At 42.1% G+C, this 26,395-nt stretch overlaps 1 protein-coding gene across 3 annotated transcripts in view; it reads left to right on the top strand.

Moving 5' to 3' along the window:
* The window catches only part of ACSL1 (acyl-CoA synthetase long chain family member 1), a 57,263-nt gene that overhangs the window by 5,777 nt on the left and 25,091 nt on the right, over positions 1-26,395 (top strand). For all 3 annotated transcript variants that reach the window (XM_050945332.1, XM_050945334.1, XM_050945331.1), the window contains 6 exons: positions 8,507-8,735; positions 17,203-17,317; positions 17,753-17,817; positions 19,532-19,633; positions 24,079-24,178; positions 24,346-24,524. In XM_050945332.1, the coding sequence (XP_050801289.1) occupies positions 8,541-8,735; positions 17,203-17,317; positions 17,753-17,817; positions 19,532-19,633; positions 24,079-24,178; positions 24,346-24,524 (756 nt within the window). In that variant the 5' untranslated portion in view covers positions 8,507-8,540. The remainder of the gene's footprint in view (positions 1-8,506; positions 8,736-17,202; positions 17,318-17,752; positions 17,818-19,531; positions 19,634-24,078; positions 24,179-24,345; positions 24,525-26,395) is intronic.

The following is a 26,395-nucleotide window of genomic DNA, read 5'->3' as shown; positions in this document are numbered from 1 at the left end:
TGTGACTACTCAGCCGCATTAAAGCACTGTCACAGCAGTGCTCCAACGTTGCTGGTGAAGACATGCCCTTAGTCCTAGGAAAAGGGAATCATGGAGTTTTTGCATAAAGAGGGAACTTGTAGACCTGACTCTTGTAATTCTATTCAAGGAGTGATAGTAAGGGTTGTGAACCCAGTCACTTCCAATAAGGTACTTATTGAGCTCCTTGTTCTAGTCTTGAATGCTTTTAGAAGTATCTATTTATCTGTTGCATTTTGACTTTATTCTAAGGATAGTGACATGTGACATGATCTGAATTGAACTTGCCTGACTCTTAAACTTTCTGAGATTGCAGATGACGAAGTGTACATAAGAAGCGAATTCTTTTGTTATCTGTCTTCATTCAGAAGGTATATGATGACTTTACATGCATTCTGAGCAGTATTTTCCTGGAACTATCAGAATGAGTAAAATAACATGATTTTGTCAGTTATGCTGCTGGTGACACCAGGAAAGTGCTTCTGCTTGTGACCAGCAATAAGCTTCTGCAGAATGATGCCCATCTTCAGTGCTTTTTGTGACTGAACCTACTGCAAACAGAGGCTGGGGTATTGCTGCACGCTTCAGTAGAAAGTTGTAGATGTGCTCATTCTAATTTGAATGATAGGCTTAAACCCCACTTCTGAGACAGCACAAGCACTCACAATTAGCTTCCTAATTATGGAGGTGAGAACAATTGAGAGAGTGGTCCAATATGTCCAGAAGTGGATCAGTCTCAGTCTAAATATTAAAGCAGCTGGTTATAATCAGTTACACAATCTTAATATGTGGTGCTACCAGCTTCACTTACAATAATCTAACTCTTAAAAGATGATTGGGCAGAGTCTTGTCATGTAGTACTATACTGTCAGACTTGAGAACTTAATGTTCAATTCAGCATGCCCTCAAGTTACCTTTTGGACACTATTCTGACTATATAATACAGCTGCTGTTCCCATGAACTTCGAAAGGAGTTAGCCATACATTTGAGGGCAGAATTGAGTGCCCACCTATGTACTTCCCTGATGTGCTGCTGTATAAAGACTGCTGAGAAATGCTCTGATGCTCAATGTACTTGCAGTTTGCAGGGTAGAAAGAGAAAATTATCTTAAGTGCTAGATCAAATTGACTCTGCTGCAAGGGCAGGGTATGACTACACTTGAAATTTCGGAGCGCTGCTGCGGCAGTGCTTTGAAGTGTGAGTGTAGTCAGAGCGCCAGCGCTGGGAGGGAGCTCTCCCAGCGCTGCACATAAACCACATCCCTTATGGGTGTAGCTTGTAGCGCTGGGAGCTGTGCTCCCAGCGCTGCAGCACTGATTACACTGAGGCTTTACAGCGCTGTATCTTGCAGCACTCGGGGGGGGGGGTGTTTTTTCACACCCCTGAACGTGAAAGTTGCAGTGCTGTAAAGTGCCAGTATAGCCATGGCCTATTAGGAACACTCAGGGCTTGTCTACACTTTCCAGAGGATTGACACTGGCGATCAATGCATCAGTGTTCAATTTAGTGGGTCTAGTGAAGACCCACTAAATTGTCCGCCGATCGCTGTCCCATCGATTTCTGTACGCCACTGGATTGAGAAGAGTAAGGGGGTGTCTATGGGAGAGTTTCCCTTTGACATCATGCAGTGTGGACCCTGTGGTAAGTAGGTCTAAGCTACATCAGTCTGAGTTACACTATTCACATAACTCAAATTGCATAGCTTAGATTGACTTTTCCATTTAGTGTAGACAAGGCCTCAGAAGGCCATATGAGACTGATGGACCAGATTTTCAGGCACAGTGTAGCAACCTTAGATCACTAGAAGAATCTGGCTGTAGAACTGGTATAACTAGTTTGGGAGGTTTACACTAGCACAGTGTGTTTCAACCCTTTTTTTTCATTTGCAGACCCCTAAACATTGTCAAATGGAGGTGTCAGACCATTTTGGAAATTCAACCTGTGGACCCTGGTCATAGCATTCTTAGACTGAAAACTGACTGAACAGAATTCAACTAACCTGTCTGGCGCTGCATTTGACACACAGTGTGCTAAACTATGGGCTTCTGTGATAACTATAACACTTCTGGGTCTTGACCTGTAGGTGGGGGTACTCACATACTTTGGATTGATCAGAAAAACAGAATGCCTTTTTCTGGGATCTGAAACTTTTATTTTCTATGCCCTGGAACTGCAAGCTCTTTCTGTGTCTCTGCCTCTCTCCTTTTGGTCCACAGACTGAAAACTGCTGCACTAGCTCAAGTGGCATGGAGCAATACAGCAGCTTCTATGCCTTGTGCTTTCCCTGTTGCTTGTGTGAGGGTGGCTGGGCTTCCTTTAGCTCTTGTTGCTGTTTTTTGTTTAAGCCCTTCGAGGCCACAGGCTACCAATGTAAGTTGATCAGCCTTTACTAGGGGTATGTCTAAACTATGAAGACTATACTGGCATAGCTTTGTTGCTGGAGCTATGACTGGCAGCATCCTGTAGAATAGACACAGCCTACAGCAATGGAAGGGGTTTTCCTGTTGGTGTAGGAACACTGCCTTCCCAAACAGTAGTAACTATGTGGATGGAAGCACTCTTCCATTGGCATAGGTGCATCTACACTGGGGGCTAGGTTGGTATCGCTATGTCAAATAGTGTGGATTTTTCACACACCTGACTGGTAACTCCTCTGTATAGACCAGACCTCTGCCTGGGTGGGAGGAGAAGTTCAGGAAAACTTGCTTTCATAAGTGCTAGATGAATTACCTAGACTAAATTTACATCCTTCTGCTTCATATTGGAAGGACCATCTCTCAAGTGGGTATCAGTTTCTGCAGTAGCACCCTCTCCTGTGCTGTGGTTTCATACGTGGTTGGAATGAAGTTCTAGACTGGGTCTCTTCCCTGTTTAGGTTTTTAGACTTGGGTGCTACAAGAAGATCCCCTGGTAACTGTGTGCAGCAATATGCAGCAGTAAAGGGTGTGTGGAAAGGCTGGAATTCTAATGAATTGATGGCAATCCAGGTGCCTTGCAGTACACTTAATGTAATAGGAATGGCCCACTCAGACATGAGCATAGTCTTGTAACTTTTAGAGGGCTTGGCCACTTTCCAAATGATGAGAGAGGGGGAAATCTTGGCATTGTCACTCATTTTGTAGGAGGCAGCAATGGCAATCAAACTAGAGCAAGTTTCCATAGTACTAGTCACTGAAACTTTCTTTAGTGCAAGACTATCACAACCCCTTTGCTAGCTGTCTTAAATCTAAATGTTTGGCTGTGTGTACACAACACCTTACATTGGTGTAAGTTATGTTGCTTGGGTGGAATAAGCCATCCTCCTCCCCCAAATGACATAAGTTACACTGACCTGAGTGCCAGTGTCTATATCGCTATGTCAGTGGGAGAGCTTCTCTCACCAACAGCTGCCTCTGCTAGTGGGAGCTGGAGTAACAAAGCCAACAGGAGAGCTCTCTCCCATCAGCTGAGTGTCTGCACTAGCAGCACTACAGTGGTGCAGTTGTGCTGCTGTAAGCTCTCATAATGTAGCCGTGGCCTTTGGGTGGAGAGAAACTATTGGTTCTTGTGTTTTCTCTCTGCAATAGAGAAGCTGACTGCTACTCTCCTGTTTTCTTCCGTTGCACTCGAATGATGTCTGGTTACTGATAGACAATAGGGGAGCTTTTAGCCCTATGTAAATAGATGATTGTCCACCATGAGTGGAAGGAGCAATGAATAGCAGTATCTTGGCAGTTTGGCTTACTGCCTCAAATGATACTGTCTTTGCTGTAAAGATCAGTCTTGGATGCTGTGCTTGTTACTTTTGTGTCAGAAGGGAGCTTTGCCTGGGTGGCACAAGATTTTAACAGAACTGATATGAAGAGCTCAGAAGGACATTTTCCCAAATGGAAAGTCAACTCTGCATGTCAGTATTTGGAAATTGATGCTGTTTGTCTAAAGTTAGGTATATTACTGATATCAGAGGGGTAACCTTGTTAGTCTGGATCTGTAAAAGGAACAGAGTCCTATGGCAGCTTAGAGACTAACAGATGCTTTGGAGCATGAGCTTTCATGAGTGAATACCCACTTGGTCAGAGTCTCTTTAAAAAGAGTAACATGAGAAAAGATCTAACCTCTTTTCTTTCTGCTAAAAACCCCACTGCAAAACTAGCTGCTAATCTTGGTCAGGGTACAGTAAAAAATTCTTAATACTGGCTACTTTATGCAAGAGTTTAAAGTTTTCATATAAAATCTGTCTCCAGGTGCATCTCTATATGCTCATCAGTTTGAGCATCACAAGCTCTTATGCTCCAGGGAGTGAGAGTCTGCTTCCTTCTCAATCTTTTTCTTTCTGATGTCCCCACAACATGCTATTAAAAACTCCGTGGCCCACCTGTGCCACAATAACTGATTTTCTGCATATAAAAGCTAGGGCCGGAGTTGAAGGGTATCAAGCAGGGCAATTACCTGGAACCCCATGCCGCAGGAGGCCCCCACAAGCTATATTGCTACAGGCTTCAGCTTTAGCCCCAGGTGGCGAGGCTCAGGCACCTGGGCTTCAACCCCATGTGGTGGTGCTTTGGCTTTCTACCCCAGTGAGTCTAATGCTGGCCCTGCTTGGAGGCCCCCCTGAAACCTGCTTGAGGCCCCCTACAGCGCCCTGGACCCTGGTTGAGAACCACTGCTTTAGGGTATACTGCTATGCCTTCCATTCTACAAGGAATGGTGCTGCCCGCTACTCCTGTCATGTCTGATGGGTGTCCTGCATGTCAAGTTACATTCTCCGCAATTCAGATAGTATCAGAATAACAAGCAAACATACTTCTCCAGCTTGCTAAAAGAGCAGTACTAAGTGAGTTACCTGGTCTTGCTGACTTTCCACCACAATTTAACCTTGATAGCCGTGTGCTAGACCTGCCAGTGACCAATAGATCAGCACTCTCACCTCTAAGCAAACAGATGAAGGATTGAGGCTGGTGTGCAACAAAAGCAAGTGATCAGCCAGCTTTTGTCTTGCCTGTTTAAGGGCTGGAAAAAAATTGAATAGAGTTCTTGAGGGATCTGGAGATGAGGATCAGGCCTGCCCTGTTAGGGGTGGGTGTGGGGTCCAGACATGAGTGGATTGTATGGAAGGTGTTACAATAAAAGGAGGAGACCTGCATCTTGTGCAGATGCTGACTTGCTCATCTCGGATTAGCCTATGTTTGGCTGACATTGGGCCTTGAAGAAAAGAGCCAGGAGCTAAAGGATATGTCTACACTGGGGGGGTGGGGGGTGGGGATGGGTAGGGAGACCTTTCAGCAGCAAGTTTCTGTGCCCAAGCCAACTAAGTTGGGCTCATAGGCCTTGCATTATGGGGCTAAAAATAGAAGTGTAGAGGCTCCTCCTTGGGTGGAGCCTGGGCTCTGAGGCCTCCCCCACACCTGCTTGCTGAGTTTGTGCTCAGGCTGAGTCAGTTGACCCAGGCTCTGAGGGGTGTGTGGGTGTGTGTGTGTGTGTGTGTGTGCACACCCTTAATTTACCTATGCAGTGAAGACAAGACAATCAAAATGCTGCTGGGCATTGTCAGAGTGAAGTAGGTGGGAGATACTGCATCCTCCTATTTCACTTAGTTTTTGGTATTTGACCAATGTATAATTCACAATCTGTTCTTCCTACACATCTGTGGCCTTACCGACATTACAAAAAGCATTCAGTGGGATTTTACCTCTAGCTAGTTCCTGAGTTAAAACAAAGCAGTTGAGTGACCTCTTGTGTGAGAACTACAATATTTTTTAGTGAAAACAAGGCCACCAAAGCATAGTAAGAATAGCTTTACTGGTATGCAAAGCAATCATATCATTATGGACTCCTTCAAAGACATTTTACAGCCTTTGCTTACATTTATTCAATTTATAATCTTACGGTAGGTCACATTGCAAACAAACATCAGTTAAAAATAAAACTTAGGCTTTCTTGCCTCTAATTCTGTTTTAACTCCTTGACTATACTATAAGTCCTGCCCATAAATGGGCTATAAATATTTACACAAGATCGCTTAGTAATACATTTAGTTATATCTCTAGGAGTTCATTACAGATGGGAAATTCTTCAACAATTACACTATCCTTGAAGACCCTGAATCTAAGCAAAAACTCATCTATGTTAAGGGTGCATGTAGGACTTCATGGCTATTTAAAGACCAAAAGCTGCTCAAATTGCCCCTTGTCAAATAGGCAAAATGCTAATTACTACATTTTAAATTGTTTAACTCTTCAAGTGTGGCACCTATGTAGAAGGAAAGACTAATGCTCTGTAGGAGGACAGTGCTACGAAGCTAGAAAAACTAGCAATAAGTCACATTCTGTAGTGGAGCTTGCTATGTAAATTCAGCTTTTTAAATTGAGGACTTTGTTTACCAAACTTTCACTACTGTGTTCTCAGCTGTTAATTCTGACCTCCTCTTGATCTAAAATATGTCATAGCTAACATCAATAAGCTTTTAATGCTGCACAAAATAAACTGCTCTCCAGTTCTGTAGAGTATAACTTAAAGCAATGACAGTGCTTCATCAACTATTCTTACTTAATCATTCATTTCACTGATGGGGTAAATTGCATATCTCGAGGAATTCCCTCAAGAATACAGGTTAAGGATCTTGCATTTTTCTGTACTAAATAGCACCTAGAGGCCATAACTGAGATAAAGGCCCTATTAGTAAGACAATCCCATGCCCTGCATTTATGGCCTAAAAAACAAAATAATGTGAAAAGGCAGCATGTGTTCTCACCTCATAGGTGAGGAAACAAGCCAAGTGACTTCCCATAAGTCAGTCCTTCCAGAGCCAGGAATTGAACTGAGACCTAGTCCAGTGCCCTAATTGCAAGACCATCTCTCTTGGCTCTCCTATTGGTATTGTGAAACCCTGAACTATGACTTTTTTGCAATCTTTGGCAACCTAATTCTTCTCCAAACACTTGTGTAGACATCTTGTGAACTAGACTGCTCTCCTGTTGCCTAGTTGAGTAACTCATTGCAGATTTCAACAGACTGTAAACTGGGACCATTGTGTAGCAGTAACATCTTAATTTTAAAGGGAACCACATCTTGCTAGCATACAACTGACTAGCATCCTAATTTAAGTGTAGTTTTCATGTCTATTTTTACACTAGTAAACACCTACTTTATTTGGTGTTCAGTCTTTTTACAACATAGTATGTAAACACATTTGGCATAAATATTCTTTAGTTGTGCTTTGATTCACTTCACAATATGCAATAAAATTTAACAGCTCTAAGCATCTGGGTAAATAACTACCAGCTTCCGAAAACAGTATTTGCTCCACAACATCAAAATATCCACTGCATTTTTTTCTCTAAAAGTCTATTGTGACTTCTTGTGGTAGGAGGCATGAGCTGGCAACAGGCATTTATGAATGTCACTGCCAGTTGCAAGTTTCTCAGACAAACATTGTGTTCTTGCTTGTTGCCCTTTTGTGCAGTGGTGTGATTCCAGACTCTCCTGCCATTGGCCTGCCCTACCTCCCCTGAATGGCTTGTCTGCTAGTTACCTTTAGCCTAGTGGGCCAGAGCTCTAGGGCTCAGCATGTGACTAATGGCCTGAGAGACCTTGGCTGAGAGGAAAGCACCAGCTGAGCTGACAGCAACACTCCCCCTGCCCTCCCTCCTATTCCCCCCCCCCGTCTGTTCTTGCTGCAGTATGTTGTCAGTTAGTATTTGAAGGCAGAGACACACAGAGAAGGCTCTCCAGTGCTTTCTCCTGTACATAAGCAGCAGATAAAATTCACTTCCTATGCTTATTTATATTGCCTTGCACTACTACATAAAACCTTGAAATGTCATTTTGTCCTGCTGTGTGAACAAAGATACACTGATGTCATGATGGGAAATGGGATGCCTCTAACATATCTGGTGGCTCTTCATAGCTCAGTTGTGACGACAACTAACTTCAATTAGCTATGGAAAGTTCAGCATAAAGGCTTATTTTGCTGGACTTGAAAGGTGGAAAATTCTCCTGTTGCTGTGCTACCATGGCATTATGGTGCTTTGCCACTAACTTTCTGGCATTCTAAGGCATAATGTTCAAATGTAGGCAAAAAACAAAGTGAATGCTGCCACCTCTAGCCCCAGGTTAGATTCCTAATGTTGCTGAAGCAGTCTTACAGCATATCTACAAAATAGTTAATTATTTCATACTTGCCAAAGGCACAGTCTACTATAAACAACTCTCCTTTTGAGAGGTAAAGTAGCAGTTTGGTTAAAAAGCAGCACATGCCAACAATTGGCTTAGAATTAGGATATTTTAAAGCTCTGATCCATCCACTTTTATTTAATAAACTGGTTCTCTTATTGTCCAGAACTGTTATTGGATTGACTAATAGTTGCTTACCTGAAATTACTGATTTAGTGCTGAGAAAGGTATTGTTCAGTAACTGAAATTTTAAGACAGTGTATATCCCTTCCTGTTGGGAAGGGGCAAGTAGAAAGGGATTATCATATTATGTAAAAGTATTTCTCATGTCAACAGCCGTCAGCATAAGGAACAACTGCAACCAACCGCGATGCAAGCACATGAATTGTTTAGACATCTGCGAATGCCAGAACTTGATGATTTCAGACAGTATATACGCAGTCTTCCAACAAACACATTGATGGGGTTTGGTGCATTTGCAGCTCTTACAACATACTGGTATGCAACAAGACCCAGAGCTCTGAAACCACCATGCGACTTAGCCATGCAGTCTGTGGAAGTAGAGGTAAGTGTGTTTCTGTCTAGCCATGCCTGTAGCGGGCAGCTTTAAAACCTGGAGGTACTTACAGTGGGAAGGATGACTAACCTCTGTGTGGAGTATCTACCTGGAATGTGCTCTCTTCCTGCATGGGGTAGAAGGAAAAACTTTTTTACACAAAGCAATTTATTTAGGCTTCTGAATTCTTTCCTCTCTTAGTAGAATATCTGGAGTTCCTTGATGTTAATTGATATTAGGCTTCTTTCTAAATTATTTCCCTAATATTTTGGTTTAATTAGCACAAAAGCTCTGTCACAGAACAGATAAACATGAAACCACTTTTCTTCCTTAACCACCTGGTTAAGCTGATGTCCATCTAAACTAGTGTTCTTGGTCAGTAGGATTCAGTTGCAATAGGTCTCTTGTCCAGGTTAATACTACTTAAGTATATAGATCAAACACTTGACTATTCCTGCTGTTGCAATTAGCTTTTTACTGGCTTTCAGCAAATGGCAGACTAGTCATTTTACATTTTCTAAGTGTTAAAACTATCTTTTTTTTTCTTAAGTTGATCAGTATAAAAGATGGGTTCTGGGCTTCTTGGCAAGACTATCTGATATTAGTGTGCCCTTAAAGGTCTGAATTAACTGTCAGATGTACCTTTCATGTGTGCACAAGTCAGCAACCTGTTAAAACATTTTCCTGGATTTTGTTCTGTGGTGCTAGATAATGCATGCTGTTGGCAAGGGGCAGGAGTACTAGCAACTGTCCTAGCTCAGTATCGCTTTCTTAGTAATGGATAAAGATTCTCATCCACAATTCAGGTGTGGACAAAAATATCAGACTGGGTTAATTAGTTAAACTTCAGCATTTGATATGCATCGACTGAGTATGTGGATAGAATTGTTTAAGCAGTGGCTATAACAGGGCTTTCTATAGCTGAGCTAAGAAGACTTTAGGAGAGAAGTGGCAATTAGTATTCAGGAAGGATATTTCCAGTGTCCCCTCCCCAATCTTAGTTATAGTCTTCAGTCCCAGGATCTTCTGTAGGGATTCACTGGTGGTAGTTCCTCCTTCCTTGTCTCTTACAGGAAAAACTCAGGATTCAACTACCAGAATAGTGAACAGTCAGTGAGTCTGAACTTCCCTTTATAGCCAAGAGACAGTCAATTATTGTTGAACTGTAAAAACACTCAAAATAAATTAACAGCAAATGCTAAGTCTCCTATTCTAACTTTACTTGTCTGTCCATACATAACTAGTCATTGTGTACTAGATGAAGTTGACCTATGAATACTAACATGGAATCCTGTTAATACAATTATCTTTAACTTAACTTAAGCTTCATAAAACTGAAATAAGAGCAGAACCAGTAACTAAACTAACACAAACTAATGTGTAAAGTTACTAAAACAAGAATTTACTTGCTGTAAAAGTTGTAAGAGCCAACCTCAGCCATACAATCAGCCGAAAAGATGGAAATCTTATCTGCAATATTTCTGGGTGTGTTTTTTAAAAAAAAAAAAATCCTCTGGATTTTGTTGGCTGGCTTCTCCATTCAAAAGGAACTACAATGGCCCAGTAAAAGTAACAAAACAAGTCTTTATCTTCTAGAGAAGCTTCAAGAACATGAATTAAAAACAAGAACCATTTTCTACTGGTAGATATCTCTAATGAACCCATTGCACTGGTATGAAACTAGTAGTAGTTACTCCTACACCGGGAGTAGTAGTCAAAGCAGGAGTATTAATGTACTTTGTCAGTGAAGTAACTTCACAATTTAACTTAGTGGTTAAACAATATTTGTCGCAAGTAGCAAAATCCCACCAGTTGCTTTCAGATGGCTTTCAACACTAGTTAATGGTGGCTGTCATGACTGAGCTCTAAAAGCTGGAAGTGGAAGAAGTGGTGTAGAGCAGTGGCTCGCAACCTTTCTAGACTGCTGTACCCCTTTCAGGAGTCTGATTTGTCTTGCATACCTCCAAGTTTCCACACTTAAAGACCACTTACAAAATCAGACATAAAAATACAAAAATGTCACAGCACACACTACTGAAAAATTGCTCATGGTCTCATTTTTACCATATAATCAATTAGAATATAAATGTTGTACTTACATTTCAGTGCATAGTTAGAGCAGTATAAACAAGTCATTATATGAAATTTTAGTTTGTACTGACTTTGCTGGTGCATTTTATGTAGCCTGTTGTAGAAGTAGGCAGATATCATCTAGATGAGTTGATGTACTCCCCAGAAGACCTCTGCGTACCCACAGGGGTACATATACCACTGGTGTAGAGCGGTGGCATGCAGCAAGCTGTTTGAGTAGCTGAGCAAGGAGTCAATGTCTCCAAGTTACAGGACTGGCAGTGAGAGCCTATGCAATTTGAAAACTCCCATCCTTTAGGGATTTTAATTGTCACTGGTTCCTTGGACAAACAGGACCCTCTTGACAGTAGTCTGGAACTTAATAAAGCAAGTCCTACAGCATGGACAAGTACATAAAATGCAGTCTCTGATCAGCTTTCTTCTCAAGCATAATCTAAACTGGCTCCTATCTCAAATGGATTCTGTAGCTGGAATCATGAGTCCATAATATTATAACCCTTTAAACAACCCCAGTATAGGAACAACTGAGATCTGTATTGTACTGACTAATGCCAGACTCGCTGGATCACAAATAAGGTAGGACTGTACTGGAATCACTCAGTAAAACTTAATCTAACAAATTACAGTAGTGAGTGAAAATTTCATTTTGGAAGACTCATTGGAAACATACAAAACTTGTGAATTGCCAAGTAAACTGTACAAGTCAATATATTCTTAATTTTATCCAAAAGACCTTGGCACGGTACCACAAGACTAGACTGTTTATAGTCAAGTAAATGACAATGATAGGGAACTATGTCTGAGGCCACGTCCAGACTACCCGCCGTATCGGCGGGTTAAAATCGATTGCTCGGGGATCGATATATCACGTCTAATCTAGATGCGATATATCGATCCCCGAGCGCGCTTATATCGATTCCGGAACTCCATCAACCGCAACGGAGTTCTGGAATCGACAGGGAGAGCCGCGAACATCGATCCCGCGCGGTGTGGACGGGTGAGTAATCCGACCTTAGATATTCGACTTCAGCTACGTTATTCACGTAGCTGAAGTTGCGTATCTAAGATCGATTTTCCCCCCCGTAGTGTGGACCAGCCCTTAGAAGTAAATTCCAAGTATTCTGTAATAAAGTTTGTGAAGCTAGCATTCTAGTAAGTGACATGAAATCTTAGCTGAGAAAGGGGCACAGTTAGCAGTTTTGTGGACCACTTGGTTTCTGGATTAGTGAGGTGAAGTTCTAGAATGCATATTTTAAAACTTGTACATTAATAGTGACCTCTAGAGTTATAGCTGAAACTTTCAATGGTTGGGGTGTATGGGTGGTTTGGGTTTTTTTGGGGGGAACCCCAAGTAATCACAATACATAGCAGTCATTGCCTTAATGTCACTTAACCTAAATTCTGATTTATAAGAAACCCAGACAAAACTAATCTCATCCAGTCTAGCCTGAAAATTGAGAGTTTACATGCATTTCTTGCACAGGTATTCTGCCTCTAAAGAACAATCACTGTAATTCTAGGTATTACAATAACTATTCACAAGTAGTTTGAGTGGTGAAGTTGCCAAATTCTAAGTACTAGAGCTGACTACCCACATTCTGCTCTGCCTTTTTAAGGAAGGACGCTGACCCTCTGGCTGGTTTCACTTTAGAAAGATATCATTGCTATTACTCCTTTCCAGCTAGGCCCCCAGCAATCATATAGGTATTACTGTCAAAGCTTGTCCATGACACTCTGATCCTATTTGCAATACAGAAAACTTATTACATTTACATCACACTTTAAGAATAGGTGAATGTAAAGTGTTTTGTAAAATTCCATAGGCGCGTAGCTAGCATTATACTGCACTATCCTGGCTGTAACTTTCTCAGGAGCATTATCCAGTGATAACCACATCCCTAACTGTGCATCTATCTGCAGGCGCACTTGAAACTGCCTAGTCAAACCTAGACTGACCTTTTACCCATATTGAAGGATATCCAATAGGGTGACCAGATATCAGGACTGTCCCTATAAAGTCAGGATATTTGAGGCTTTGTCTTGTATAGGTGCCTGTTACCCCCCACCCTCTGTCCCAATTTTTCATACTTGCTGTCTGGTCAGCCTAATATCTGAACAGTCATAGCTGTCAATTTGATAGTCACATGCCTTGCCCAAGTAACTATGTGTAGAACTCTACATTAAAATCTGAATGCCCAAAAACTGAGGACAGGGAAGGAAAAGAATCTCTTCAAAATGACAATGGACATTATGCTATCTAGTAGCTTTCTCTCCAGGCCTCAAACTGTTTGTGGTAAATTCTCGAATGTCTGCATTTAGAATGTCAGTTACGTCAAGGGCCTCATTTGGAACATATGGACAGGTGCTTTCTCTAGCACTTCTTTATAAATCCTGATAAACATTAGGGCATGCTAGTGACCTAGTGTCTCTAAAGATGTCTGATTCCATAACTCTTCCAGAAATATAGCCTGTTGAGCTCTCACATGTTGCATGCATAGTATGGGCCATACAACAACTAGAAGACCTCTTCATGGTTGCCAGGTGCATTGCAAGGATTGCCACTTGCTCTAATAGTTTTTCAAGGATGTAGCTGCAGCCAAGAGAATCTTTTGGAGGGTTGGGGGTTGTTTTTCTTTTATCAGTGAAAAGACACAAGGATAGCTCATTGCCAATAAACTACACCTCTACCCCAATATAACGTGACCCAATAGAACACTAATTCAGATATAACGCAGTAAAGCAGTGCTCCGGGGGGGCTGTGCACTGTGGTGGATCAAAGCAAGTTCGATATAACGCAGTTTCACCTATAACGCGGTAAGATTTCTGATCTGCAGGCAGTCCTATTTTTCTAGATCGGGTGGAGGAGGGCAGAGGGGCAGAAATCAGATGAAGGGTGGTCCAGCCTTGAAGGACTTAGGGCAAACATTTTAAATGCAGATGTCTAACTTTAAGGGTTTCGAGGGAGTTGTGTGCTCAAACTGAGCTGTTAATGTGCCTACCTCTGGATTGTCAAAGTTGTACACCTAGTTTGAAATTTACTTAACAAGTACATCCTGGACAGTTGAAATCACTGCTGCTGCTGAGAATCACCTGCCACTGTGCTTCCCTCTTCAGCAAACTGAAGGTGAACAGTTCTTCGGGTCTTGAGGATTCAAACTCAAGCATTTCTTGGTGTAGATACAGTCTTGTTTTGTGGTGGTGATGCTAAGCATAAATACAACTCTAGTCAACAGGAAACAAACCAGTGGATTTTTTTTAAAGTGGGAGCATGTCTCTTGCTGTGTCAAATGACAAATCTTGATCTATGGATGAACTCAAAGTATGAGTGGATCCTGTAGGTACTCAGTAAGGGCACATGTCTCAGGGCCACGTAGTACCACTTCACCTGTGAGTCAATACTCTAAATGCCTATGTTCTAAACAGAATAGAAACCAATGCTTTGACTTCACGACATGACACTTTCAGGCCTTAAAACTTTCACTGCATATCATTATAGTGAGTACTTCTCAAACATTGAGTGCAGTTGGCCATTCTGCAGGATTTTATCTCCCCATCTTGTATTTGCACTATAGTAAGAAATTGCTACACTTAATCTGAGGGTTTGTCTACAACCAGCTAGTTTGCAGCAAGCTGGGGTGTGAATCTACACCACGCTAGCCAGCCGTGGACTGCCTCTGTGTACCCTGCTGACCTGCCCTAACAGTTCATTGGGAGTAGCTCAAACTTTGATCTACTCCAGGCAGTCCATGGCTAAAGTTTGAGCTACTCCCAATGAACTGTTAGGGCATGTCAGCAGGGTACACAGAGGCAGTCCACGGCTGGCTACCGTGGTGTAGATTCACACCCCAGCTTGCTGCAAACTAACTGGGTAGACCAGATTTAAGATGAAAGAGATCTGGGCTTAAATGGATTTCAGGAATATAACTTTTAGAACTCTAGCTTAGCTTCTAGTTCATCTTAGTTCAAGTCATGTTCCATGAATAACTTGTAGCAGACTGATTAGGTAACACAGGACTTTCCACTGGTTCCATGAAACAAATTTGGCTCTTGTGTTTGGAATAGGAGCGTGCACAAATTCATAAGTCCCATTTTCCATATCTGAAGCCTATTGCATAAGTTATTCAGTTTCTAAAACTAGAAACTGTGCAATAGCTGAAAAGAGAGCTTTAACGTTTTCAGTGAACCTGAATAAAAGTCTCCAGTACACAGTGCTCCATTTGAAATGGAATATAGTACAGTGAGCAGCCTTGTTTTCCTTTCCTCTGTACAAGCATATTTTAGTGATGTGTACTTGTTGCAGAGTAAGTAAAGGGCTGAAGTGTGTGCCAGTATGCTTCTGAACCTAGGCGCTACAGGAATACGAAGTGTCTAGAATAACTTTATTCTTCAAATACTTGTTCTCAGTCTAACAGTGAAGGAGTATCACTGAAATAGTGCCTTGAACATGCAGAGTTTGACTTAAACCAGTGTAATTTGTTCTGCCATTAAAACTCTCCTTGACGAACTGCTAGTAAAGTATGTCTAATATTGTATCTTCCTCCTCCTTGAACTGCCAAAGTGTACATAATTAGGTAATTGACTGTCTCCCAGAGCTAGATTGAGAATACCATAGACCATGAAGAGCCTAGATTAACATGCAAACAATTCCATGTGTAGTAGTCCAAGTGCAATGTACACCACAAAGGGACTGATTCAACTAGTCCAAAATTAGGTTAGGCAATAAAGCCTAGGTGTCAGCTCTGAACACTGCTACTATTTAAGAAGAGCTTACATTAAATCCTGTGTTTAGCTAACTAAACCAGTGGCTTTCAAACTTTTTTTTCTGGCAACCCAGTTGAAGAAAATTGATGCCCACTACTCAATGGAGCTGGGGCAGAGGGGTTTGGGGTGTGGGAGGGGCTCAAGGCAGAGGGTTGGGCAGCAGGAGTGAGGGGTTTGGAGTGCAGGGGGAGCCTCAGGTTGGGGAAGGGATTAGGGTTTAGGAGGGGGTCAGGGCTCTGGGCTGGGGATGCAGGCTCTGGGGTGGGGCTGCGGATGAAGGGTTTGGGGATGCTCAGGGCTAGGGCAGGGGATTGGGGTGTGGAGTTGAGGCTCAGGAGCCAGACCTGCTGCTGGCTGCTTCCAAGGCAGAGGTGTGCAAGTGGCTCTGCTGCTCTCCCACAGGCACCACCCCCTCCCAGCTCTGGGAACTGGCAAATGGGAATGTGGAGTCAGTGCTCAGGTTGGAGGTGGTGCATGGAGCTCCATGGCCCACCGCCAAGGAGCCAGACCTGCTGCTGGCCACTTCTGGGGTGCAGTGTCAGAACAGGTAGAGACTAGCCTGCCTTAGCTGGGCAGAACCACCGACAGGATTTTTAATGGCCTGGTCAGTGGTGTTGACCAGAGCCGCTGTGACCCAGTGCCTTCCATTCCACAACCCAGTACTGGGGTTGCGACCCATAGTTTTAAAGCCACTGAACTGGACTGTCTTTGCTAACAGCTTGGTAATTGGAGGCTTTCAGATAGATGAACTGCACAGGTGAGAGCAACATGCATAATCTCATATGTAAAACTTGAATTTCTTAAATAGGCATTCTCAATCAATAAAAATACTCTAGATTCATTCTACTGCTAAAAGACCCTAGAGAATAAGCTATGAACTCAAATTCTCAAGTTTAATTGTTAGCTTCTACTCTCGGCAAATGCTAGCATGCTTGAAAAAAGGAGGCTTCCTAAATTCCAAGGTATGTTCTTAGTGGCCTATTAAAAACTAGACCAGAAAACTGGTTCTGAGTGCCTTAAAAAGGACTGTGTAAACCAAAACTTGTGGATGCTGGAATAGGGTTAAATAACTTGTATCTTGTGCTCGCAGCTTACTTTCTGCTCTGGTTGGTTGGCTCCTGTGACCTAATACTGACTTCATTGAAGTACTACTGAGGGATCTCTTAAAATAAAACTTCTTTGAGTTGACCTGTTAAACAGTGTTATAAAATAGGTGGATGCAAGCTTGCTTACAAAAGCAAACAAGATCTCAAACTTTAAGTTCATTGACTTTCCTCAAGTGCCTCTAGAGGGGAGAAGGCTAGAAGAGCTAGCTTTTCTAAATGGTGTACTTCACTTAGTGTATGGTTTTACTGTGTGTGTGAGAAATATTAGGCTCTTAAAGAACCAATGTGCCATGGCCAAATTCTGCCCCTTCATGCACCTATGCTACCTCAATCTTGCTGTTACTTTTAATGATGGGACTCGTGAGAAGATCTTTCTGGATTTCATAACTTGCCCATCTCTTTTGAAACCTTTTTTGGTCTCAAACTAGCCACCAGAATCTTTGTTGTCATTCCTATCTTTCAATATGTCATTAGCCTCTCTAGCTATAAACATATATACTTTTTTTTTTTTTTTTTAGGGTGGTGAGCATGCTCGAAGATCGTGCCTGCTTAATAGTGATGAGCTATTAACATATTACTACGATGATGTGAGAACAGCCTATGAAATCTTCCAAAGAGGTTTGGAGGCGTCAAGTAAGTTTATAAAGTAGTTCTTGACAGTGAAGAGACTAACTTGCAGAGTTTGAGACAGTTGAAGCTGCAGGACAAGATGTTATCCTGTTCGGTAGACAAATAATGCTCTAGCATAGTAGGAGGGCAAAGATAATGTTTCAGAACTCTGGGAAGCAAAACTAACTGGAGATCTGATGTGAAGCAGGGCTGCGCAACCTAGGGTGCACTCTGTTCGGTGTACACTGACCAAACAGGAACAAATGTGAGTTTGGCTTCTATAGATGGCCTCTGGTCTAGTTACCCGTGGACGATAGTCTCTTAAAACCTAATCCTGACAGGAGACTAGTTGAACTAAACAGCTAAGGTATCAAATAATTGAAAGGGAGAGAACAGAGTTTTATAGCCTGAACAAAACTGGAATAACTACCACATGATTCTTTTTCTTCTCGCCCCAAGATAACGGTCCCTGTTTGGGTGTTAGAAAACCAGATCAGCCATATGAATGGATCTCTTACAAAGAGGTAAGCAGCCACTCTAGTTCTTGATCTTAAAACAAGCTGGGTTTTCCCCCCTAGTATGACTAATAGTCTAATATCAACGATGTATGAAATCTTGTAACTCTGCAGCTGTTTCAAGTAGTATCTCAAATTTATGCTTCCCTGACTCTGACGGTGCAAAAAATATTGCAAGGAGATAATTTCTAGCAAAGCCACTCTAAGAAGGCCCTGCACTCTAGGGACAAGAGCTAATATAAAAGGGAAATGGGATGAAAAGCATTTCACAGGAGCTTGTGCATTTTAGTACTATAAATCTGAGCATGAACAGTCCCAGATACTGTGTGTGTGGGGGGGGTACCTCAAACAACTCCACAACCTTTCAGATCCATCTTAAATTAATCACTTCAAGACTGCTTCTGAGAGCTCTACTCCATAGCTCTGACCTATTCAAAAGGAAGCATCTTCCAGATGCTGCTTAGACAGCCTTTTTACCAGTCCATCTAGCTCAGTGGTTTTCAACCAGTTTACCATTGGGGGCCACACATGCAGCTCTGTGTGTGGATGTAGCCCACACAATATATACTACATGTATGGCCCTGAGGATGTTGCATGGGCTACAGCTGTGTGCTGATTAGACTGCAAGCAGCCCACTGGTTTAGAACTATTGTTCTAGCTGTTGCAAATGCATGATTAATTCCACACTGGGAAAACCCTGGATTTAAACTTTAGAACTAGAGTGAGGCTCTCCAGAAAGAACAGATGCGTAGTATTGTTGGGGGAAATGTGCAGAATGCAAGTAGCAGATATACCAGTAAGCACATCATTTCTGCCTAACTGCTATAGGTGTCAAGAGCTGGGGACTAGCCTTAATGTAAAGCTTTTTGAACAGCAGTTTTCAAACTATAATCTGAAATTAATTGCATCATCTTAAGGTTACAACTATGAGAGGTTCCTTGCCTCTCCAGGTGATGCTTTTATTGGGCTCCAAACTTGTGATAAGGCTTCCCTAGAGTGTACTGTTGCCTCTCTCTAAAATCTTCCTAGATGCTAGAATTTTCAGTTGGAGGAAGCTATCTCCTCTTCAGGAAAGATGAGCCCATCAAAGTCCTTCCTTTAACAAACATCTTCACTGTATAGGATGGTGACTCTCACATGGTGTATACTTGCTTGTGTAGCATTCTGAATCTAGATTAAAGGACCAGGATGGTGAGTCCAACTTTAGATCAGCCAGTGGAGAGTTGGCTGTAGGCATGACACTAGAACAGGAAACTCAGAAAGCTGTTCCTTAAACCAGTTTATCAGGGGAACCCAGTTTCAAGTACTGGAGAAAGATTTGTATCATTCAATACCCATCTGAATAGTGAACTAGATAGATGACAGTCGCTCTCCATGACTGAATTAAGCAGAACTTAGAAGTTCAGATCATTCCAGTATTCTACTGGACTGCAGATATGCAGAGTTCAGCTTCAGTCATATCAGCCTGAGAGCTCCCAAGAATAGTGTCTTGAAGTGATAACTGTTAACAGCTATGCTATGCTCTACAGTCCAACTGGAGTAGATTGACTGATGGCTATTGTAATGCCTCTCATTTAAGTCATGGAAACATCCAAAAATAAAAAGGCCCACTAGACTCTCTCCTTCCTGCACTTTAAATCCCAATACCCAGTGTAAGATCAACAGATTGAGGTGTGGTGTACTGAGGAGTTTGCTGTTAACCTTAGTTGGCTTTCTGTTTCAGGTCTCAGAGAGAGCAGAGTATGTGGGTTCAGCACTACTTCACAGAGGCTACAAGCCAGCTCCAGACCAGTACATAGGAATCTTTGCACAAAACAGACCAGAGGTAACTATCTGAAGGACATGCTAGGGACAAAGGTAACTTAAAAGACACTGACCCATTCAGGTTCTGAAATGATTGGACAGTGTACCCATCTCCTAGTAAGAGAAATGCATTGGGGGTAGAGGAGTGCTATCATGTACACCTACAATTATACATTTGGCAGCTATAACTAGGAAACCAAGCTTAGCATCTAGTGTGTAGTAGTAATTGCTTCCTTGTGACAGACCCATTGGTACAGATTCTTACCAGAGACACGAGGGTAATTACAAAAGATGTAGGGAATCCCAGCAGAATTACTCACCTCACCCTTTTCCACTAAACACTCCAGACTTCAGAGAGGAGACTTATCCTTCATGTCACAGTTTGCTAGTTTGTTATCCAGTTTTAGAGGGCATTTCATTTTGACTGTGGATGAATATTTAAAATGCTTAGAAATCTGTGTAGTATGGTGTATATAAAACTAAGCTGTACTTGTGCTTGCTAGTGTCACGAAAATGATTTTAGCCATTTCCCAGAGATGCTAACCACTCATAGGCAAACACTAAATTCTGTGACACACCCAAGTGTCTGTCCATGCTGCAGTACCATGGATTACAACCTTACCAAATGCTTGCCACTTCTGTGTAGAATCTACTCTATTCTATTAAATGCAGTGTCTTGGACCTTACCTTCAAGTGAGCTGGAGGTGAGCCCACAGTACTTTCCCAAAGGATAGTATGTTCAACTGGTAGATATGGTATGAAGGTTTCAAGACTTCTAAACATGGAACACTTCTAGTGTCTTTGAGACAATATTTAAGGCTGTTTTAAAACTTGGGGAATGCTTTTCTCTTCTTGTTTTTTCTCCCTGCCCCCCTGGTGCTTTCCTGTAGGCTTCATGGATGTCCACATAGTCACAATTTCACCCCCTAAGACTAAAGAAAAAAGAGGCTAGGATATCTCCAACCTAATAAAACAAGATTAATAAAAGGTTTCCACAAACTCACTGGCTCTAGTCTTCTGGATTCTCCTAGAATAAGAGATGGAATGGCAGAGAAGGAGCCAGAATGGTGGTCTCTTGGTATAGTGCTTGTCACTAGCAGACCTTCTTTGAGTAATAGGTAAAGAATGGTCAAAAACTGGAGCACCCTTGCAGCATGACTTCTTTTGACTAATCCCCTTGAGTAATGTATGGTTACTTGGGCTACAGCTGCACTGTTTGCAGTATAGATGTACCCAAGCTAGCCTTTACCACAGGGGTAGGCAAGCTCTAGCCTGTGGGTTGGATCCAGCCTGCGGGATTGCCACCCCTGTGGTGCTGCGGGCCCCACGCCGCTCCTGGAAGCAGCCAGCACACAATGGGAGCTTTGGGGGAGGTACCCATAGGGAAGGGCAGCATGCGTAGCCTCTGATGCGCTGTGCCCTCCTCTCTTCCCCCCCATACCCCAGGGCCGCAGAGATGTGGTGCTGGCCGCTTCTGGGAGAGGCGCAGGGCCTGGGCAGGCAGGGATCCTGTCTTTGCCCCACTGCATGCTGCTGCCACCCCAGAGCTGCTCCAGGTAATTGGTGTCTGGCTGGAGCCAGCACCCTGAACCTCTCCTGCACCCCAACCCCCTGCCCTGAGCCCCTTGCTGCAGCCATCCCACACCCTGAGGCCCTCATTCACCCCGCACACTTTCCCATTCCCCAACCCCTTGCTCTGAGCCCCTTCCTGCACACTGCACCCCCTCTCACACTCCCTCTGCACCCCAACCCCTGCCTCAGCCCTACATTGATGGCCCTGCATTCAATTTCTCCACCCAGATGTGGTCCTTAGGCCAAAATTTGCCCACCCATGCTTTAGCTAGCTGGGATACCGGAGCAGTAAATGAAGATGGTTGCACTTCTCTGCTTTTTAGTACCTCCTGATGTCATTTGACAAGTCAGATGCAAGGCCTACCTTGGAGCCATGTAACTTGGTCCCTGAGGGGTGGTTGTGTTGGGTTTGTTTGTTTTTAAATTAGGTCATCAGTGAGACGGAAAAGGTTCACTTAAGCCAGCAATTTTAAATATTGGTATCTTCCAAATCACACAGTTCCCTGAAACCTCCCCTATCCAATTTTTAGGAAGCTGGCATGGCCTTTGAGTCAAATGTCCTCAAAATATTACCAGTTTATGGGAACACACAATATAAAATTCCTAAAATAACTAGAGGGAAAAACCTGGGAAAAACCCTTACTCAAACTGAGTGTATTGCCAGTGAATGAGTTTTTTTATTATGGATTTCATCTCCACTGCTTGTCAACTTAAAACAGATGTTTTTATGCTTGCAAACTACTGTAATCTCCCTATTTTGCAACTTTATAGTCAAACAGTTTTCAGAGTATAAATAGTCTCTCAACAGAAATTTAAAGCTTACCAACTTGAAATATTTTGAAATAGAACACTTTAGCCTGTATGAGCATATAGACAAAATATCCCCCTCATGTTCAGAGAAAAGAACTGGTGTCAGGACTCAAGGTTATAATTGAAGATCCATCTAAATCTAGGATGTGATGGGGAAACTCTCCACCATTATCTTGCTGTAACACACAGGTGCTTGAATTCTGCTAGTGCAGGAGTATTTGGTACAGTGGATTTCAAGGTGGTGTTGTAACAGGCACCTGGTAAAGCAACTAAAACAGAGGCTACTTTCAGAAAAGTTTTAACAGTTGGTATAAAAGATTGTAATACTCAGTCCAAAAATATTCAGGTGCCGTTATCAGGATGGCTTGATAGTCTTACAAGCCAATCTAGCAGGCAGGCCTGAACACTGTGTCTACTGTGTGAACAACTTGGGATCAACTGTCAGGAGTTCTTATACTGAACTTTATAAAAAGCACACTTTTGGAACATGAGCATGGAAAGATGATACTACTTACTTATAACATGCATGCCTTCAAAAACCAAAAAAAACCAAATTGTCATGGTTCAGCCTGTAAATGAGTACTATTAGTATAGGAAACGTATAGCTTTCCTCGACCAAGTTAACAAACATAACAGAGGCTTGAGATTTAGCAACCTTGGTAGCATATTTAATACAGAACAAAATGTTAGAGGATTAACCAATTTAATGTTACACATAGTACCACTTGTTCAGGCAACAACGTACCTGGCTGAGTTCCTCTGAAAACAAGTTTTTCCTCAATATTTTTGCTATAGTAAAAGCTTAGAGCCCTTTAGAATTGTGGCTCCAGTTTGATTTTTAGATGCCTGCTGCTTTCCCCACCAACTGGAATTGGTGAACATGGAGTATTTTTCAACATCTAGTCTCACAATATTGTAGAATTTTTGACAAAACTCAAAGTACCAGGAAGGAAGACTAGAATTGTCTGTTTCTAGGCACACAGAAAAGCCAGGGAGACTTTCATCTCATGGTAGTCGCAAATCCTGGAATTTGGCATAGCTACATGGGTATTGCATATAACTGGTTCTCCTTAGTGAACAACTTTCACTGTCCTAATTTTTGTAGACATCCTCTGAATGCACAACAAGGATGCTTTAGGATTTCACCTACCTAAATTACTTGGCATAAGTTTGTAATAGCTATTGTGCTCGCTGGGATATGTAACAAGTTATCTAGTGAACTTTCTATTTCAACTTGCAATAGTGTCTGTCTGAGTGCCTGCGGAGAGCTCCTCACCAAGCAAAGGATATGTATCTAGCTTTGCATATATTACAGAACGACTCCTTACTGACTAGGGATTTTCTACCCATTTGGATTTTACTTATGGAAGTGATGCATGTGATCTCAGTCTCCAAAGTAGCAGACCCCTTCTTTTCAAGAGGGAAAGGTGACCGTATGGTATTTGGGTTATTAGTTTTGTCTGAAGTGTACCACCATCTGATGCATCCAGCATATAGTTTACCAAACATATCGGACTGCACCAACTGGCACTGAGTGACAAGCACTGGCACTTGAAGCACTTCAGTGATGGCTCATACAGAGGGGTGCTGTGCCAGGGATTGAAGTTAATCTAATAAAAGCACTGAATGAGTGGAAATCGCTGTGCTCCCACCTATAAAGCACACTCCCATGAACAGATAGAATTAAAAAGAAGAAACTGGAGGGAGACAAGAATAGAATGGTGCATGTAGGGTATATAGGAGAAGCTAGCTAGTAGAAAGACTTGTGTGTGGTGTTTGGTTTTTTCTCTTCTCTCAGGGGGCAAGGTGTGTGTGTGTGTGTGTTCCATCTGCTCCCATATAACTGAACTACTGGTAGGCCAGCTTGCTTGTTGGTCTCTAAAACCTAGCCACCTATAATATGCACTCCTGGGTAAACAAATGACAGTTAAAAGAACAAGCAACTCTTGGTGGGCAAATCTCCAAACACTGAAGGTTTCCTTATTTGAATGCTAACATCAGGTTCCCTCAGTTCAAGAGTCTTAGCATTCTGCTGTTTTTTGGACTAGTAAACTCAAATTGATTTGTGCTTTTCTTTCTACACAGTGGGTTCTCATTGAACAGGGATGCTACACCTACTCCATGGTGGTGGTGCCACTTTATGATACATTGGGAGCTGATGCAATCAGTTATATTGTGAACAAAGGTATGACTCTTTCAGTAGTTCAGCAGCTAAACATCAGATGACAGGCTTGACTGGTAAAAATGATTGTTGCCTTATTCAGAATAACCCTCTCATATGAACCTGTCTGGATCAGGCCTAATAATTAGAAAAGTCAAACTTTTACTAATAGCACTCTTCTCCTAATTCAGCTGATTTAGGACTGGTTTTCTGTGACAAATCTGACAAGGCCAAGCTTCTGCTGGATAATGTGGAAAGGGGAGAAACTCCAGTCCTCAACACCATTGTTATCATGGACTCCTTTGATAGTGATCTTGTAGAACATGGGAAGAAGTGTGGGGTTGAAATTCTCAGCTTGAGAGAATTGGAGGTAAGCACTGAAGTCTTCCCCTACTTCACTCTACAACTATGGGTATAGAGGGGATACTGGGTGGAAACAGTAAAGTGCCCTGGAGGGGTGGGGGAGTTGGGGAGTCAGCAGAGTAATTCATCTTGTTCAGGTGGCTGGTTGCAAAATCTTGATCTTTGACCAAGAGAGTGAAGGGTAAATGTTTGATGTCTGTTTACACAGGACACCCTTTTTAGAAAGTAAACAATTCACTAGTGTTTCACAATGCTTAAATGAGTCTACAAAATATTTTCCAAGGTGGATACAAAAATTAGTGAAATTTTGGTTCCAGGGTAACACTAAAACCTAAATCTTACCATTAATATTTACAACTAGAGGAGCTGTCTAAACAATTCTGCTACTCCTTTATCTTAGTCCTATTTCATAAAGTACCAACTGCAATAAAACTCAAATGTTGGTGGGTTTATATACAGAATAACTGTTTGCATTGATCTGGTTCAGTGCACATAGTCATGGACTGGGTATCTCTGACAATTCTGGTACTCCAACACTCTGCTATTTTCTCGTTGGAACCTTAAATTAAGTCTTACTCCCTCTGCTAGTAAATGGACAAGGTACAGCTGTCGTACATGTCTCCCTGAGGTCAAGAAAATCTAGTACAACCTCATTCTGAAGAATGCTAATATGGCAAGGGAGGAGCAGGTGTTTGTAGATTCATCAGTTCTGAATCTAAGGTAATGGTGAATAAAAACAAATTATCTACTACAGAGGGAATGGGATGGAGTGCCAGTTTTTCTAAACTGTTACTGGCTCAGTGATTTGGAAACTTAACATGAAGCTGTCTTGCTGGATTTTATACCACTTACACTAGCCCCACAAAACAATGGCAGTGGCCTGAAGTGGAACACTGGCCTTCTAGGAGTACCATCATCTGGAAGCCCATAAAATATTCAAAAGGTGTATAACAGTCGTTCTGCTTCAGGCTGCCATAATGAGCTTTGATTGAGGCAGTATAAAGTCAAAGTACAGAATAGGGGATAGGCTTGCAGTTTGCATCCTTCAATCAAAAAATTTCATGGCTCATAAGCTCACTTGTGACACTTCATTTGAGCAGACCATCTAGTCAGTAAAATGGACAGTTTTCAGATGTGGAATTTGAGAGAAGTGCACATCTTTCCATGGAAAGCTAGAGAATTTTTAAATTTAACCAGGCTTTGATTGGGAAACTGAAGACAAGGCTCACTGATATCTAACTCCCAAGTGATACGTTTGATCCTCACTAACTGAGGTACACTCCTGAATTTCACTGAACCAAAATCTTTGCTGCAGTTAAACTGCTGGGAAAAAGCATCCTCCTTTTGGTGAAGGTGTACAGATAACACAACAGTGGAGGTCATGACCAAGGAACAGCTACTTGCATGTGTGTTTGGAGGTGAGGAGGTAAAGCTCTTTTTTTCTTGCTTAGGTATAGTGAACTTTCATGGCATCGATAATATTGCAGAATACCTAGTTCTTAGTGGTGAAACTGGCATAATTCTGAGAAGGTTTGAACTAGACTTGTCCAAAACCCAAAGAACAACCTTCAATACTAAAGCCAGTCTTTTGCTTAAGGACTAGTGCAATTCCAATGCTTTAAAAATTTATTTAGAGTGGATTGTTAATGGCTTGTAACACTCAGAATAAGCTGCTTTTATGAAAGCCCTTCTATTAACTTTTTTCCCCTCCTTCAAGTGATCATTTGTCATCAGTGGGAGCTGCTGTGTACCAAGTGCTTATTTAATAGTAATTAAAAAGTGACTCACAACTTGAAGTGCACAATACCTTGGAAAGTAGCCAAAGTCTGATCTGCATTTGCCCAGTTAATGGGAAAATATTCAGTCCTCACAGCATAT

The sequence above is a fragment of the Gopherus flavomarginatus genome, chromosome 3 (genome assembly GCF_025201925.1).
Source record: "Gopherus flavomarginatus isolate rGopFla2 chromosome 3, rGopFla2.mat.asm, whole genome shotgun sequence".
Lineage (NCBI taxonomy): Eukaryota > Metazoa > Chordata > Testudines > Testudinidae > Gopherus > Gopherus flavomarginatus.
This window is presented reverse-complemented; position numbering and strand designations above follow the sequence as displayed.